At 44.6% G+C, this 15,530-nt stretch overlaps 1 protein-coding gene across 3 annotated transcripts in view; it reads right to left on the bottom strand.

Annotated features, from left to right (window-relative positions):
* MYO7B (myosin VIIB) overlaps positions 1 to 15,530 on the bottom strand; it is a 57,813-nt gene that overhangs the window by 13,160 nt on the left and 29,123 nt on the right. For 2 of the 3 annotated variants that reach the window (XM_052804797.1, XM_052804799.1), the window contains 15 exons: positions 14,719 to 14,895; positions 13,756 to 13,965; positions 12,673 to 12,840; positions 12,327 to 12,407; positions 11,645 to 11,772; positions 9,943 to 10,069; positions 8,442 to 8,561; positions 7,392 to 7,565; positions 6,225 to 6,452; positions 3,701 to 3,868; positions 2,973 to 3,090; positions 2,756 to 2,882; positions 1,827 to 1,996; positions 944 to 1,125; positions 16 to 143 (listed from right to left, as the gene is read on the bottom strand). In XM_052804797.1, the coding sequence (XP_052660757.1) occupies positions 16 to 143; positions 944 to 1,125; positions 1,827 to 1,996; positions 2,756 to 2,882; positions 2,973 to 3,090; positions 3,701 to 3,868; positions 6,225 to 6,452; positions 7,392 to 7,565; positions 8,442 to 8,561; positions 9,943 to 10,069; positions 11,645 to 11,772; positions 12,327 to 12,407; positions 12,673 to 12,840; positions 13,756 to 13,965; positions 14,719 to 14,895 (2,306 nt within the window). The remainder of the gene's footprint in view (positions 1 to 15; positions 144 to 943; positions 1,126 to 1,826; positions 1,997 to 2,755; positions 2,883 to 2,972; positions 3,091 to 3,700; positions 3,869 to 6,224; positions 6,453 to 7,391; positions 7,566 to 8,441; positions 8,562 to 9,942; positions 10,070 to 11,644; positions 11,773 to 12,326; positions 12,408 to 12,672; positions 12,841 to 13,755; positions 13,966 to 14,718; positions 14,896 to 15,530) is intronic. The other variant, XM_052804798.1, reaches the window with a different exon arrangement.

Genomic DNA, 15,530 nt, shown 5'->3' with positions numbered 1-15,530 from the left:
CACAGAGAGCTTCACCTGAAGTGTTCATAGGAGAACTCCTCCAGGGTGTAAGGCTTCACTTTGAGATCCTCCTCATCAGGTTCATCCATGTAGGAGTTCTGTGAAGCTGTCCTCCTCTGGTCTGGAGACATCATCAGCAAACTCTGGAATGACACAGCCTCATAGAGATGTCACATGGACACAGGTCTTTGCACAGACTGTCAGGTGTTACTCAGCATATATGTGCAGATGGTGTATACTAAACTTGAGTACTCTGTGCTGCAGGAGACCTTCTGTCCCCTAAGCAGCATCTTCAGAGACTCAGGAAAGACTTGGGAATAGTTGACTCAAGAAAGTAATTTGCATAGTCCCAACAGCGGTGGCCATCAAAATGTATGTGTTTATCCAAAGTACAACACTTGTTAAAAATGCACCTGCTTATCACTAGTGTGTTTTTCCCCCACTTTTTCAGCTTTTTACTTGTTAGCACAGTATCTAATATAGTGAATCTCCAAAACTGAAGACAAAATTGTTAGCAGAGTGATCAATGGGAAACCCTGACTCCCTCAAAGAGCATACTCTTTTAAAGTAACCTGCTGCACTTAGAGCTTCCCTTGAGCCCAGTCAAGCCCAATCAAGCCCAGCATGAATACAGGAAAATTCAACTGCACACCCATTTCCATTAATTGCTACCAATTCCAGGCACTGAAATCCCTAATGGTGAACGGATCATTTTTTTGGAAGTCATTGCTTTTGTGCAACTGCAGTCTTCTCCTTAGAGTTTGGGCTAGGTTTAATTTTGTTTTCAGACAGGACAAAATGAAATGCTTTGCTTCAATGGGAGATATAGAACTTGTCTGACTTTGGAGGAACAACTAACTTCCAGTTATAAATTTAATCATATTTAACAGTTATTATCATTTATCTTCCAGTCTCTTCAAAGACAGTGCTCAGCTTTTCTTACCAGCACTTGACTAGAGGGTTTTGTGAGAGAAGGAATGGTGTAGATCTCTTCCAAAAATACATTCCCTGTTTTGCCTGTCCTTTCATTCTGGGCACAGGTCCAGCCAGAGTTTGCATCCAGCCTTTTGTCTTCGGTGAAGATTAGCAAGTCTCCCTTTTTGAAGGACAGGATGGCAGGATCTTCTGGAAAACAGAATAAGGGAGTACGGTTCAGGCTTGACAGTCCAGGAAAATGCAAAGGGATTGCAACATGAAAGACAAGGGAATTGTGTTTTGAAGGCCTGAATTCAATTAGCAATAGAAAGTGATTTGTGTAAATATGGCTAATTATCCAGTAACACTTCAGAGAAATCACTTAAATTTCCTCTGACAGGCTGATTTTGATCCACTGAGGGCAATGGCAAAACTCCATTTGTTCCAAATGGATGCTGACTTTGTGCCTAGAACTGGCAGCAAAGTATGGAAAGAAAGTAGTTGTAAGTAGGTGAAGTTAATGTTTACAATTTAATCCCCTCTCCTCTGTTCCAGCCAACTATATTCCACAGAAAATTCCAGTTTACCACCTCTGTGAAATTTTTCTGGAAAGTATTTCCAGGGAGCCCAGATCCAACTTCCTACTACAGGAAGGCTGAGTTATTGGACACTGTACTATCTAAATAAAATATGCAAAGAAGTAGAAGGAGGAAGGAAAGTTAATTTGTATGCAAAGGTATTGAATCACATTGCCTTATGCTCTGTATTGCTGCGCTGATCACTAGGCATCCCTCCTGCAGCAAAGGGACTCTTGCTCAAGTTCTCCCTCTTCTCTTTGAGCTCTTTCAAATGAGTGCTGTGGGTTCTCTCAAGATTTCTTCCCTAACCTGTAGAAAAGTTATAAGACTTACCTTGGGATTTTTTCTCATGCATTGCCACAGCAAATCGTGATCTCTTCTTCAGTCCTTCCAGGAACATGACAACCAGTTCAGCAATGACAACACTGTTTACAGATGTCAGGACAAACTCCTCACCATGAAGTGTGATGAGAGTGCAGCTCTGTCCAAATGACTTCACTGCCCTATGTATTATTGAACAGATTGTTACCAGAGCATCTGAAAAACTTACAGACCCATCTGCAATCACATCCAAGGCACCTACACCTCCTTGCAGACAACTCCCTTACAGTGAGTGTTGGTAGTTATAAATTTGCCTTCTCATGAGTTGGTAGGTGTGAAGGACTGAAGTGTTTCAGGTTCACTCTGGACTCCACCATGGTTTGTACAGAAGTATTTCATTATAGGCAAAAGAACACCCTTCTTTTGGAGTAACTGAGCAACTAATTAAATCTGTGACAGTCCTCACAGAGGTATTTTTTGTGTATGTAAGACCCTATTCTCTGAGTGATCTGATGCAAGGATATGTGCCCTGAGCAAGGCAATGGTTACCCTCTTTCCCTCAGTTATCCTGTTCAGGTCCATCACACCTGAGAAGTATACGAACTCCTAGCATGCATAATAGACGATGGCTTAACTATGTTAGTTATTTGGGCCATTCTTGTCTTGATGCATGTCTGTGCTTCCTTATACCTTTCTGACTGAACACAATCATCTTTCCTTCCACCAGCTGGGAAGATTCATCCATTTCAGTATTTCCTTTACAGGCTGCTCACAACTTGTCTCCTTCTGTTTCCCAGACCTAGACTAAACCACCTTTCCAGGCTCAGATCAAATCACGTAGGGGGACGGCAGAGAAAGTACACCTCCCTCCTACATGGAAAACCCTTTCTGAGTATGGGCAGAGATGCCTTCCTCAGATCTTGTTTTTCTGGGGCAGTCACCTGTTGGTGTGGATGCCAGTTATCTCTGGGAAAGTCAGCTCAAGGAGCCGCTTTTCTGACTCATCCAAGAAGCAGATACCTTTCCAATTTACGGCAACGATAAAGTGGTTCTTGGGCAAGCTGGGACCTGAAAATGCAGAAAAAACTTATCAATGCTGTACAAGTCCTCCTCTATTGATCTCATATCTGTCCTCTACTCCCAGGCTCCAGGGATTACCTGAAAACTTAGCGACTTCAAAGAATCGGGAAAAAAGCAAAGGCCACTGAAAGCGAGCAAAATCTACAAGTTGTTCCTTCACAGTCTGACGGGAGAGACGGTCCTGTGTGTATGGAGCCTGCAGTATAAAAAGATACGCAAGGTTTTCTCAGTAAAATCTGGTTTGCATGATCTGCAGACAATAAAGAGCAGGCCTGATCCCAGAGGTTCCCAACAGTCCTCTGCTGTCACTGGTGTCAAGGGTAACTAGAGAAAGTCAAATCAGGAACAGCTTCCAGGGGCCCAAGCCACATGCAGCTGAGGATGCCCACAGGCATGTGGCTTCCAAATTTCCCTCAAATTCCCACTGACTGATCTGTTCAGAGTCTAACACACTTTGGGTGCCAGGGAAATAATTCAGGTAATCCATTTCCAGATCAAAACCAATATTCCATCTCATACCCATCCTGACTCAGTTGTCAGACAGGAGATAAAAAGCCTTAAAAGATACCCTATTCAGAGATTTAAATATACCTTTTTCATTCTGCCCCCTGCCCCTGTTGAGTCCTACATGGAAGAGTGAGTGGAAAGGTTCTCCACTCCCCCAGCCCTAATTAACTATTTAGGATACACAAACTGAGATGTTTTTCCTTCTTCCCCCAACAGACTATTCATAAATGGAAATGGTGAAAGAAGCAGAAGTTGGTGCTCGAGAGTGGTTACCCAGCAGTGCCAAACAAACCTCTTACCTTAGCATGTGCATAGGTTATAAGGCTCACCCACTTTTCCAGGGGCTTGGACTTCAGCTGTTTCACTGGGATACAGTCATGGAGCACCTTCTGCACAAGTTCATTGTGGATGGAATCTCCAAACTGGATGTAACAATATTTTGCACCTATCTCCACCAAATCCTCCTCCTGAAACAATTAATCCATTAAAAGAGGCCTAGAAAGATGTCACAGAGTCCAGATAGCCTCGTTCAACCTTGAAGCCAGTTTAGGAATAAGGTTTTCTCCATTTTTGTCCGGATAACTCTTGACAGTCATCCAGCATAAGGAGAAATTAACTTCACACAATCATAGCATCAGAGAGATTATTAGCAAAGATATTTTTAAAGGACCCAAATTGCCCCTTTGGACATGCCTCCAACTGCCATATGAACTGAAAGTTGCAGGGAAAAAAAATGTATTAATTACAAGTGCCAGAGTGACAGCTGGTACAATCACCTGGACAGGAATTGGTCATTAAAGGGCAGGCAACTCAGGAGGAGTACAGGGATCTTGTAAGGTCATGCAGAGAGGAAATTAGAAAGGCAAAAGCTCAGCTAGAACTCAGTCTGGCCACTATTGTAAAGAGACAACAAAAAATGTTTTTACAAATATGTTAACAATAAAAAGAGAGCCAAGGAGAATATCTCTCCTTTAATGGATACAGAAGGGAACATTGCCATCAGAGATGAGGAAAAGGCCGAGCTACATAATGCCTTCTTTGCCTCGGTCTTTAATAGAGAGACCAGTTATCCTCAGGGTACTCTGCCCCCCTGAGCTGGAAGGCAAGGACAAAGAGCAGAACATACCCGCCTTAATCCAGGAGGAAATAGTGACCTACTACACCGTCTGGACACTCACAAATCTATGGGACCAGATGGGATCCATCCAAGAGTACTGAGGGAGCTGGCGGAGGTGCTTGCCAAGCCACTCTCCATCATTTATCAGCAATCCTGGTCAACAGCGGAGGTCCCAGACAACTGGAGGCTTGCCAATGTGACTCCCATTTACAAGAAGGGTCGGAGGGAGGATCCGGGGAACTACAGGCCTGTCAGCCTGACCTCGGTACGGGGGAAGATTATTGAGCAGTATGTCTTGAGTGCGCTCACATGGCATGTGCTGGACAACCAGGGGATCAGGCCCAGCCAGCATGGGCTCATGAAAGGCAGGTCCTGCTTGACCAACCTGATCTCCTTCTATGACCAGGTGACCCACCTAGTGGATGAGGGAAAGGCTGTGGATGTTGTCTACCTGGACTTCAGTAAGGCCTTTGACACTGTCTCTCATGGCATACTCCTTGAGAAGCTGGCGGCTCATGGCTTAGACAAGTGTACTCTTCGCTGGGTAAAAAAACTGGCTGGATGGACGAGCCCAGAGGGTTGTGGTGAATGGAGTTAAAACCAGTTGGCGGCGGGTCACAAGTGGTGTTCCCCAGGGCTCAGTATTGGGGCCAGTTCTGTTTAATATCTTTATCAATCATCTGGTTGAGGGGATTGAGTGCACCCTCAGGAATTTTGCAGATGACACCAAGTTGGGAGGCAGGGTCGATCTGCTTGAGGGTAGGAAGGCTCTACAGAGAGATCTGGACAGGCTGGATGGATGGGCCGAGGCCAACTGTATAAGGTTCAACAAGGCCAAGTGCCAGGTCCTGCACTTGGGTCACAGCGACCCCATGCAGCACTCCAGGCTTGGGGAAGAGTGGCTGGAAAGCTGCCTGGCAGAAAAAGACCTGAGGGTGCTGGTCAACAGCCAGCTGAATATGAGCCAGCAGTGTGCCCAGGTGGCCAAGAAGGCCAACAGCATCCTGGCCTGTATCAGAAATAGTGTGGCCAGCAGGAGCAGGGAGGTGATTGTTCCCCTGTGTTCAGCACTGGTGAGGCTGCACCTCAAATACTGTGTTCAGTTTTGGGCCCCTCACTACAGGAAAGACATTGAGGTGCTGGAGCGTGTCCAGAGAAGGGCAACAAAGCTGGTGAAGTGTCTACAGCACAAGTCTTATGAGGAGCGGCTGAGGGAACTGGAGTTGTTTAGTCTGGAGAAAAGGAGGCTGAGGGGAGACCATATCACTCTCTACAGCTACCTGAAAGGAGGTTGTAGTGAGGTGGATGCTGGTCTCTTCTGTCAGGTGGCTGGAGATAGGACGAGAGGAAATGGCCTCAAGTTGTGGCAGGGCAGGTTTAGGTTGGATATTAGGAAAAATTTCTTTACTGAGAGGGTTGCCAGGCATTGGAACAGGCTGCCCAGGGAAGTGGTGGAGTCACCATCCCTGGAGGTATTCAAAAAGCACATAGACAAGGCACTTCAGGACATGGTTTAGTGGGCATGGTTGATGCTTGGACTCAATGATCTTGAAGTTCTTTTCCAACCTAAATGATTCTATGATTCTATGATTAAGAACAGAAAGGTTATTCACAGCCACTAGAAACTTCATTCATCTTCCTGCTTTTTAATGTGGGAAATGTTAATATAGTTTTGTCTCTTTAGGAATATGAATAAGGACACCCACCTTCTCACAACGGTATTCTCCAAAGCGGATGCCACGAATGACTTGGTGGTAAATGAGATCAGTGCTGACAGGATCCTCCTGTGAATTGTGCCAGGGAGTGAAGATTTCCTTCCGGAAGTAGAGCCGCCAGGGCGCATTGCGTTCGTGTGTGCCCTGCTCCTTCCCTAGCTGTTCACACTGAGAGATGGCATCCAGAACATGATCTCGTCCCCCACCCAGTGACCAGACCTAGAACAAAGGGACACTGCATTTACTGGCATGCCTGCTTTGTATCTGAGTGAAAGACAACAAACCCAAAGCTCCTGGTCTCCTGACAGCAAGAAAAACTCTGAAAAGGTAAGCAGATGGTTGTTGTACTTTGGTAAATGTGTGTATTTTTATGCACAGGGATGGTATTGGGAAAAGTAAGTTGGAAGTTAAGACAAAGCAGCTCTGGTTTGCGATCTTCTATTTGTCTCCTTGTACTTTGCTTATCCCCTGTATATGCCCTTAAGCACACATGCAAGTGTTCCTGTAATCTAAACAACAATGCCATCTCTGAATTAATTTCATTGCTATTGATGCCTAACTGAGCATCCTGCTGTGTATGTCTGTTTTACAGTATTACTGTAAAAAAAAAACAAAGGGAAGGAGAGGATAAAATGCCACCATGTGAGCTAACAGCAGCAGCCCTGACAGGGACCTTGGCTTTCAATGCCACATGACAGGGGCTGCATCAGCAGCACTGTAACACAGAACAAGAAAGTAACGTGCAGCAATGTAGGTCTTTGAGCACAGATCCCTAGCATGTGAGACCTGCTAGTTTCACCCTGCTCCAGCAGTTCTGCAGTGATGCATGCATGATGAGCAAGTGGGATCTCAGAACATGGCGGGAGACCACAGCGCTGCACTGCCCATGTGTGGGAGCAAGGACACTAGTCAATTATGTGACCTGGCAAAGGAAACCTTACAGGCCTGCAGCAGGAATTGCTAAGAGGCTAGCCAACAGAAAGGCAGAATAAGATTATCAGGTCCTGAGATTCAGCTGGGATTCAGAACTGATTTGGTTTGAGCATAGGACTGGGACGGGGTGCCAGGAGTCAGAGGGAGTCCTCAGTGAGGCTGGGTGGACAGCAGCAACTCCACAGAAAGAGAAGGGAGTTTTCATTCTATTTTTCTACACTTTACCTTATCAAACACAGCAATGTAGAGTGAAAAACCAAACACATCCTTCAGTTTGGTTTTATCTGCTATGAACTGACAGATCTCTTTGGCAATGGAAGCAGAGTCTGCAGGGACAGTGATGCTTTGGCCATTCATCAGGGTGACATTAAACATAATGGGTTTCTTCTGCTTTGTTGCCTGTAAGTCAGAGTTAAATGAGAGAAACAAATTATGGGCAAACGTTACTTTTCTGTGAAGAATGAAGAAGGCATTTAGATTTAAGAGCTCCACACACTGTACACCCTAGTCAACAATCTTTAAGTCAATCTCCAACACCCACACAGTTTCTTCAATGCATGGTGAGTCTTAAATATAAATTACAAACCTGGAGCAGCACTGGACTCAAGTTCTCTGCTCCCCACGACTCAGGGGAGCTGATTATCACATAACAGTGTAGACTGACAGACCTTTCGTGAGCCTTATTTGACCTGATGACTTTTGGGTACAGCCTTACATGCATCAGTGGAGAGACGGCCTGCAGCAAGTACTTTGCCCAGGGAGATGTGTGTTAGGCAATAAGGTCTCTCAGATTTAGGAATGAATTGAACTGAGGTCTTCACTTGAAGGGGGTGTGCGCACATGTGTGCATGTGTGTGCGACTTCTAATTACTAGGGTGACATTAAAAGGAAGTGGGAAGGCAATATAGTCCTATCATACACACTTCCTCCCTCCATTTTAAAAGCGTAAGCCCTACTCAGTGCTTTCCACAAATGATGGTAAGAGCTTCCCCCAGAGGTGGTTCTGGCCTGTGGCTCCTGAGTGGATGGAAGTTATCTCCCTGCAAATCATGTGTTGCAGCTTTTAAATTACATCCTCCACTGGATTTAGGTTAACTGAATAGCCAGAAGAGGTATATCTAAGAAGCTGCCCAGACCAAGGTACCTGGCTTTAATCCCCTTGTGCAATTGATTTCCATGACTGGACTTAGGAAGATCTGTTAGCACAGGCTAGTAAACGCAATCTAGTATAAAATGACACAGATCAATATAATTAAGCAAAAAGGGAGTTGCCACCTGAAGTTCCAGCCAGCTCGGAGGTTCAGTCCGTGCTCCATTGACATAGGTACGTCTCAGACGTTCAGCACAATATGGTGCATAGCCTGTGGGCCCATGGTGGATGAAATTCAACAGGTACTATATGCATAGAGCATAAGAAAGTGTTAGGAAATACTAATCCCCATAAAACATTAGAAACCTTCTGCAGCTGGTATACTAGACTACAGTGACCAGTCAGCTTACAGTTCACCAGAAAGTATTAAAGGTTAGGGTTGGAATTAGTGTTTGAGACACCAAGTTTTCCCTCATTCTGCAGAGCTTTTAGTCTAAAGCGGAAGACTTGTGTCAGTCTATTCACCATGTTTAACTACACGATAAATATCAGACAGTGGAAACTTTATTCTTATGACTAGGTTAGAGTAAGGGTTAGTGTTTCCAACTGAAGAGCCTGAAGTCTTGTGACATTCTGTATAAACAAAAGTGCTGGGAAGAGGGCTAATTGCAGGTTAGGATTGATGATGATGGTTATTTGTAGTTTTACTAAGTTCTCTGGCAATATCAATAGTGGAAGTCCATGATTAAGATTGGACATTGGAAGAGAAGGGTTGGATAAACTGAGCTTTTGGAGTTTGTATGGCTCTGGTATCTGAATGACATGGTGTAAGCATGGACTTGTATTTACATACCTGTATTTAGTGCAAGCATGGGTCAGTCACCTGGTTATTTTAATGATTAAGAATATTCCTAGAGATAGGGTATAGTCATGTCTTTCACAAATTCTGCATGGTTCACAGTCTTTGGATGAAGACTGGTGTCGAAACATGTCTATGGCTTGTGTCTTGTTTCTTCCAAGTAGTGTCCATTTAGCAGCATTTATGATTAGATTAATCATTTCAGCTAGGATGTCAATAAAGCAAGGCTGAAGATTCAGGAATATCTATGGATTCTGTTTGCCTCTAAGATCTAGGAGGAAGGCTGACATCAAGTTGACCGGTTGTTGGGTTTTTTTTTCCTCTGATGAAGTGGATTTATCATCCATTTAAATTTGGAAATTAATGAATGATGAAAAAGCCCAAATCTTTGTTGGATTTTGTAGGGCTTGGAGATGTAGGGTAAGAACTGGTAAAATATGGGGGTGATTGTATACTGGTGTCTTGAGTATATTTAATCACTAGGATTGTAACTGGAGACACCTTTTAAATGTTGGAAAGGCAGAACTGGAGAGGTTAAAATTTGCCAGATTTTTTGCAGATTACAGATCTAAAATGAGGGCTGTGATCAACAACAGAATCCAACTTGTATGACATGTAATGAAAAAGAATTAAATGTGAGTACAGCAATCATTTCTTTAAATTCCCAGATAAGCATATGAGATGAGATAGTTTCTGCTAAAACCACAGCACGAGATGCTATGGCAGCCAAACAGTTTATGTGGCTGTCTGTATCAAAACATCAAAATACACAAGAAACAAGATCAGCTAAGGCATTTAAGCTGCTGTAGGAAAAGTTAGTAGCGTACCTTCACAAATGTGTCTGAAGGAGGAAAGCAACCAAGGCAAAGTGACAGAAGGATCCAGCCTCGAGCATAGCTGCTCCTGTTGCTGTTTTCAGTGAGTTGTTTGCAAATCTGGCAATAAATCTCATCTCTGTAATAAAACATGTGAAAGCAACAGATAATGATTCACTGTCTGACCTGTCTTTGGCTATGCTTCCACTGCAAGCTTGGCATGATTGCAGTATGATGTAGATCTGAGCTAGGTTTAACCCATTAGCTAGGATACCAACTGTAATGTACCACAGGAAATAACTGAGTCATTGGCTTTGGCGGGGAAAGACTCAAGGTATACTTAGTGCCCTTTGCCAGCCCTTGTCACTCAAGCAGTTCAAGTGCAATTCTCATGCTGGATTGCCTCCTGTGACAAGCAGGGGACTGTGCAGGGATAACAACTGCTGGGTCATCCAGCTGTGAAATGGCATCGCTGTCCCTCCACATGTGAAACTTGGTCTAAGCTCTCTACAGTATGTGGTTTGTATCTCATGGCTCTTGTCTGTCTGCTTATATGTGGATTTGGGGATAAAGACAGGAGGACACCCTGCTTAATTTTATATTTTTAGTAAACTTGGAGTGAGTCCTTGGACAGGAATGGAAGAAAGGGTGCTTCAGAATGAGCTTCTGAAAATGCAAGTTGCCTGCAGTGAGGACATATGGGAAACAGATGCAAAATTCTGTATACAAACAAAACTGCTATTTAAAAATCATCTTAAATTTTCTGGACTCTTGGAACACACATTTGGCAAGTCTGATGTGGGAGGACACAAGGTAGGTGATGTTTTTGTTCCCGGATAGGACATACGATGAAACACAGACTGAGGGAGTAGATACTTAGCCTGTGGCTGTTACGATACACTGATTGAAGGCAATTTTTGCCAGCTGAGGATCTGCTTCAGGGAGCATCTTGAGTAAAACAAAGCACCTATGTAGAGAGGAATGCAGCCCATGACTGAGGTCAAGGCAGGGCCTGTGCCTATGGGCTTTGTTACAGAAAAGTGTTGCATAAGCTAAAATGGGCTAAAATGGAGGAGGGAATTCACAGGGTCAGGTCAGAACCACCTCTTATCCTCACACCATGCTTGGCCTAAGGTCCACCCTCACACCGCTTGTGAGCAGGATTTCTTCTAGTGGCTGATACAGTCAGCAAACCAGACCTTAAACTGTCTCTGGCTTGGGGACATTGCCTGAGGGCTCAACAACAGGCTGTTGGGAAACTGAGGTTATGCACACCTCTCATACACCTAGTGTACATTAACTCCATATTTCTTACTCTTCTGAGTGTTTCTTCTCCCTCATACTAGGGCTGTGTTCCACCTTCAAGTGTTACTGCATTACAGCCCTGAGCTCTGCCGCACTGCATATCTGTGGGGTATTCAGAAAGCCATACATGGAGGCAGCTGACCTAAACCACAACATGAAGATACCAGAAAAGGCAGTAAGGGAGTCATTCTCTGTCCCCTCTGATAAAGGTCAAGCATTCTCCAAAGAGGTGTGTGGCCTACAGTCTCATTCCTATGTGACTAGCTTGGACTTGCAGTCAGAAATCCCCATAGATAAATGTGAGACACTTCCAGCATTTGGAAAATGCCCTGGCACTGTGGAAAGGGGATGCTGGATTTCCTTGATTAAATCCATGCCTGGTCCTAGAAAGGAGGTACAAATTTCCTACCTGATGGCAGGATGCAGAATTGCATTGCCAATAATGAAGTGCAGTTTTTCTAGGTTGGACATAGGTCTCTCAGAGATCGAGCTGTCCTCTTGGAAAGCCTCTTCTCCACTTCTCAGCTGGTCTGTCACCTGAAAGAAACCAAGAAGGACCCCAGAGTGCTCTAGAAACCTTCCCTCTTACTAGGCAGCTCTCCCAGAAATGAGAGACATTCCTTCTCTATCTTTCTGGCAGAAGCAGTTAGGAACAGGCCATATTTCCCCCATTCCTCTTAAGCTAACTCATAAAATGCAGTGTTATGGCGCTATTACTGGCTAGGAGAACTTTCTTGTACTGTCCTGTACAGCCCTAAGCACATGGTGGTTCTCAGTCTGCTCAGGGCTTTGGGCAAACTGTTCTGTCATACCAGAAATTCTCAATAATAAATTGTTGCCGGTGTGCAGGGGTCACTCTCCAGCAGGGAGGGTTGGAGTTAATCTGCCAGAGAATGAATGACAGCAGTGCACATGGGGATAGTTTCAAAAGAAGAACAGTGCACCAGGTATCCCATACACAGGGCTGCACTGGCTTGGCAGGGGAACAAGTTCCCATCTGGGAGGCTGCTGTCACATAACACCTGTCAGAAGGTGAAGACAGGGTTCCAGGCAAGAAGACTTAGGGGAAGCAATTTATTTCCACCTCTTACCTTCCCTGTCAACTTGGATGACCGTTTCAGCTTCAGGGAAGAGATCCCCTTCGAAATCTTGTTATCCTTCCTGCTGTCTCTCTACAACACACAGTACCATTATAGGAAATTAGTTTAATGCACAGCAAGAATGATTCATTAAGGAAGGAAAGATGCTCAAATGGAGATGTTTTTGTTTGCTCCCTCCTGCCAGAAGGAGCTGCAGTGTCCTTCCAGGACTGACAGGGGCACTTTTGCACTTCTGGCATTTCAAGTACAGTAGCATGAAATGATTCTCACTCTTGGTAGAACAGCACAGAAACCAAGGAAAGCAAATGAAAATACAAACATAGCCTGCTCCTCTCACCATATTTGGGCTGTCGTTCCTGAACTGGAGCTGGTTTTTCCTGCCAAGTGTGTCATATATCTGTGTCATCACGGAGCTGCTCTTGGTGGTGGCATTCTTGGCAAACATTGCTGGCTCTGGCAGGTCCCCCATGAACCTCAGGATGATAACCCACACAACTAGGGAAGCCTGTAGTAGCAGAAAGCACAGTCAGATACTGGCAAGAGAACCAATGGCCTCATGCCGTTTCTGCCTGTTTAGATAAGAGCATTTTCTTCCTTTACCTAGTCCAAGTTGTTAAAATTCCCATCTCCTCCCACCATTTACACCAGGAGTTTACTTTCACGTCAAACAACATGAAAGCAACATTCACAACACTTTCATGCTAAAGGAGGAGGGTGCAGCTGTAGTGGGAATGTCGGATTTGCTCTGTGATTGCTGAGCCCTCACCATTCCCTTTACTGGCACCTTGCAGGTGTGATGTAGCTGGAGTGAGGTGGAGAAACCTTGGCTGAACTGTACTCTGCATTTACCCACCTGGAGAGATAAGCAGTGGAGTGAACTCTTCCAGGAGCCCTCATGCCCAGAACTAGAAAGCCAAGTAATAGCAAAGTTTTTGCAGTATGGGATCCTCCATTCTGCAAGGCTGCCTAGCAACAAGAAAAACTCCCCTCCTCAATCCCCCTATGGTTCAACAGGAAAATCGGAGGCCTGGGCCTCCCCCTTCTGTCCTAACTTACAGACCAGCAACCCTAACAAGACCAGAGAGATGGGTGAGCTCTGATGCTTCTTCTCTCCACTCCATTTTTGCCCCCAAAGAGTATCTGGAGAAGTCAAAACTTCAGAGTTCCCTCTTTAGGCAGACTAAAGGTGACCAGAAATCTTGTGTCAGGCAGGTATCTGTGTGAACTGCCTGCCTGCAAAGTGCCAAAAAATGCTGATGGAAACTACTACTTTCACACAAGTGCTTAGGACTATCTGCTTGGCTCTAAAGTCCGTGGTTCCCAGGGCTGTGCCAGAGGCGGGGGGACCCAAGGATGAGGGGAGCTGTAGAAGCCAGGGCTGTGGAGAGAGCAGGTTCAACAACAAAAAGGAGCAAGCTACCAGGACATCGTCCTTGTCATCATGGTAGAGTAGTGGGTGCCGCAGCTGCCTCCGGATATGTGTATGTGTAGAAGACCCCTGGAAATAAGTAGCTGCAAACTTTGGGAAGGTGTACTCTTCCAAGCCATCTGCTTCCTCTTCTAGCTCCACACTCATGGGAACCATGTCCAGGTCGACCTCGTCCAGCTTGTTATGTTTTGTTTCCAAGTCCTGTGCAAAACATGAGGAAGAAGCATATTTTCTTCCCCTGTACTCTGATATTCTTAATTTACGTTCTTTTTTTTTTCTTTTTTTTTTTTTCCTGGGCCATAGGTCCTCCAGAATTTGGCTTCCCAGCTAACCCCAAAGCCATTTTCAGCTGCTACCAACAGATCATTGGGATGCAGAGCTTGTCCTTCTGAGATGCATACATTCCATATGACCTTCCTGTCTTGGTCTTCAGCAAGAACATTGCTGGTGGAAAATCCAGGTGTTATCTCATCGCTCACATCCTGCACTAACCCAGACCATTCTACTCTGCCTACCCCTCCGTACCCGATTCCATCCTCCACAGCTGTCAGGACCAGTATATCTCAAATTTTGCTTTTAAGAATATGGGATAACTTGGGTCATAAACTTCCAGGTTGTTTCAGCCGGAAAATCACTGAGAGCACTGTCAGCAGAACATGTGGTTGGTGCCAAAATGCAGAGAATGGCACTATTTCGGGAGGGTTTGCTGGGCAAAAGAAACAAATGTGCAGTAACTTTTGAAGACACATAGTCCCCAAACTGCATGTGACCAAAAACTTTTGGGAACTGACCTCTGAAAGCAGATCCTGAAGAGACTGTCTGCATGATTAATTTGGGTGATTCTTTCACTCTACAGAAGTTCATTAAACAGAATTGACCACTGATGGAATTCCAACAGTCAATGGACTTAGACAAAGGATGAACATGACCCATTATCAATCTGCAGCTCTGTACCTCAAAACCCAGAGGAGCCTGTCCTTCTTGGCCTCCGATCATAGAAGGTAAAAACCCAAAAATTTTGTCCACCATTTCTTGGTCACTGATAACTTCATGATTTGTTGGTTTATTGGCAAGAGCATTCCTCCTTTGTCTTGCTTCTGCCTCCTCTCTCTCCAGAGCAGTCAGGTGTTCCTTTAAACATAGAAGCTAGTTAGGCATGACTGGAACATCATTCTGCTAGAATGAATGAGTACTAGGATGAAACGCTATTACAAAGGTGTTATGACAGCGAGGTCCAGCTCTGCTAGTGCAGTGTTGGAATGTGAAGTCAAGTGTTGCTTGTGCTAAGGAGTCACAAAGACCTAGCACATCAGCAGAAGGCCTTGTTCTTACAGCTGTCCTTATAGACTGTTGGCCTATTGGTAATGATGTGCCATTTTTCAAGAACTTTATCAACAAGAGATAATACAGGAAAACCACAGAATTCCTAACAGTAGAAAACCCCATATTATTTAAAAATGTTTTGTGTCAGGGAGCTGTAATAGCATTGTGCATGTTTGGCTAAAGTGCCAGCTCATACTGCAAACAGAAATGTGCATGTATTTGTCTTGTCCCATTTCTAAAGCATCATTACAAATTGGTTTACAACTATGTCTGCTTTTTATTAAAATATAGCAGTGCTCAGATCTTTGAGCAAGTCCGCAGATGTGAGCTGGTCAAGCTCTCTTGTCAGCCAAGGAACATAGCATTCAGTGTTCCTCCGCCAACATGTCTACCTTTTCTAATCTCACAGCTTCTTCCCTTGTTTTCACTGGTCCAAGGACTTG

Source organism: Harpia harpyja, chromosome 12 (assembly GCF_026419915.1).
Source record: "Harpia harpyja isolate bHarHar1 chromosome 12, bHarHar1 primary haplotype, whole genome shotgun sequence".
NCBI lineage: Eukaryota > Metazoa > Chordata > Aves > Accipitriformes > Accipitridae > Harpia > Harpia harpyja.
This window is presented reverse-complemented; position numbering and strand designations above follow the sequence as displayed.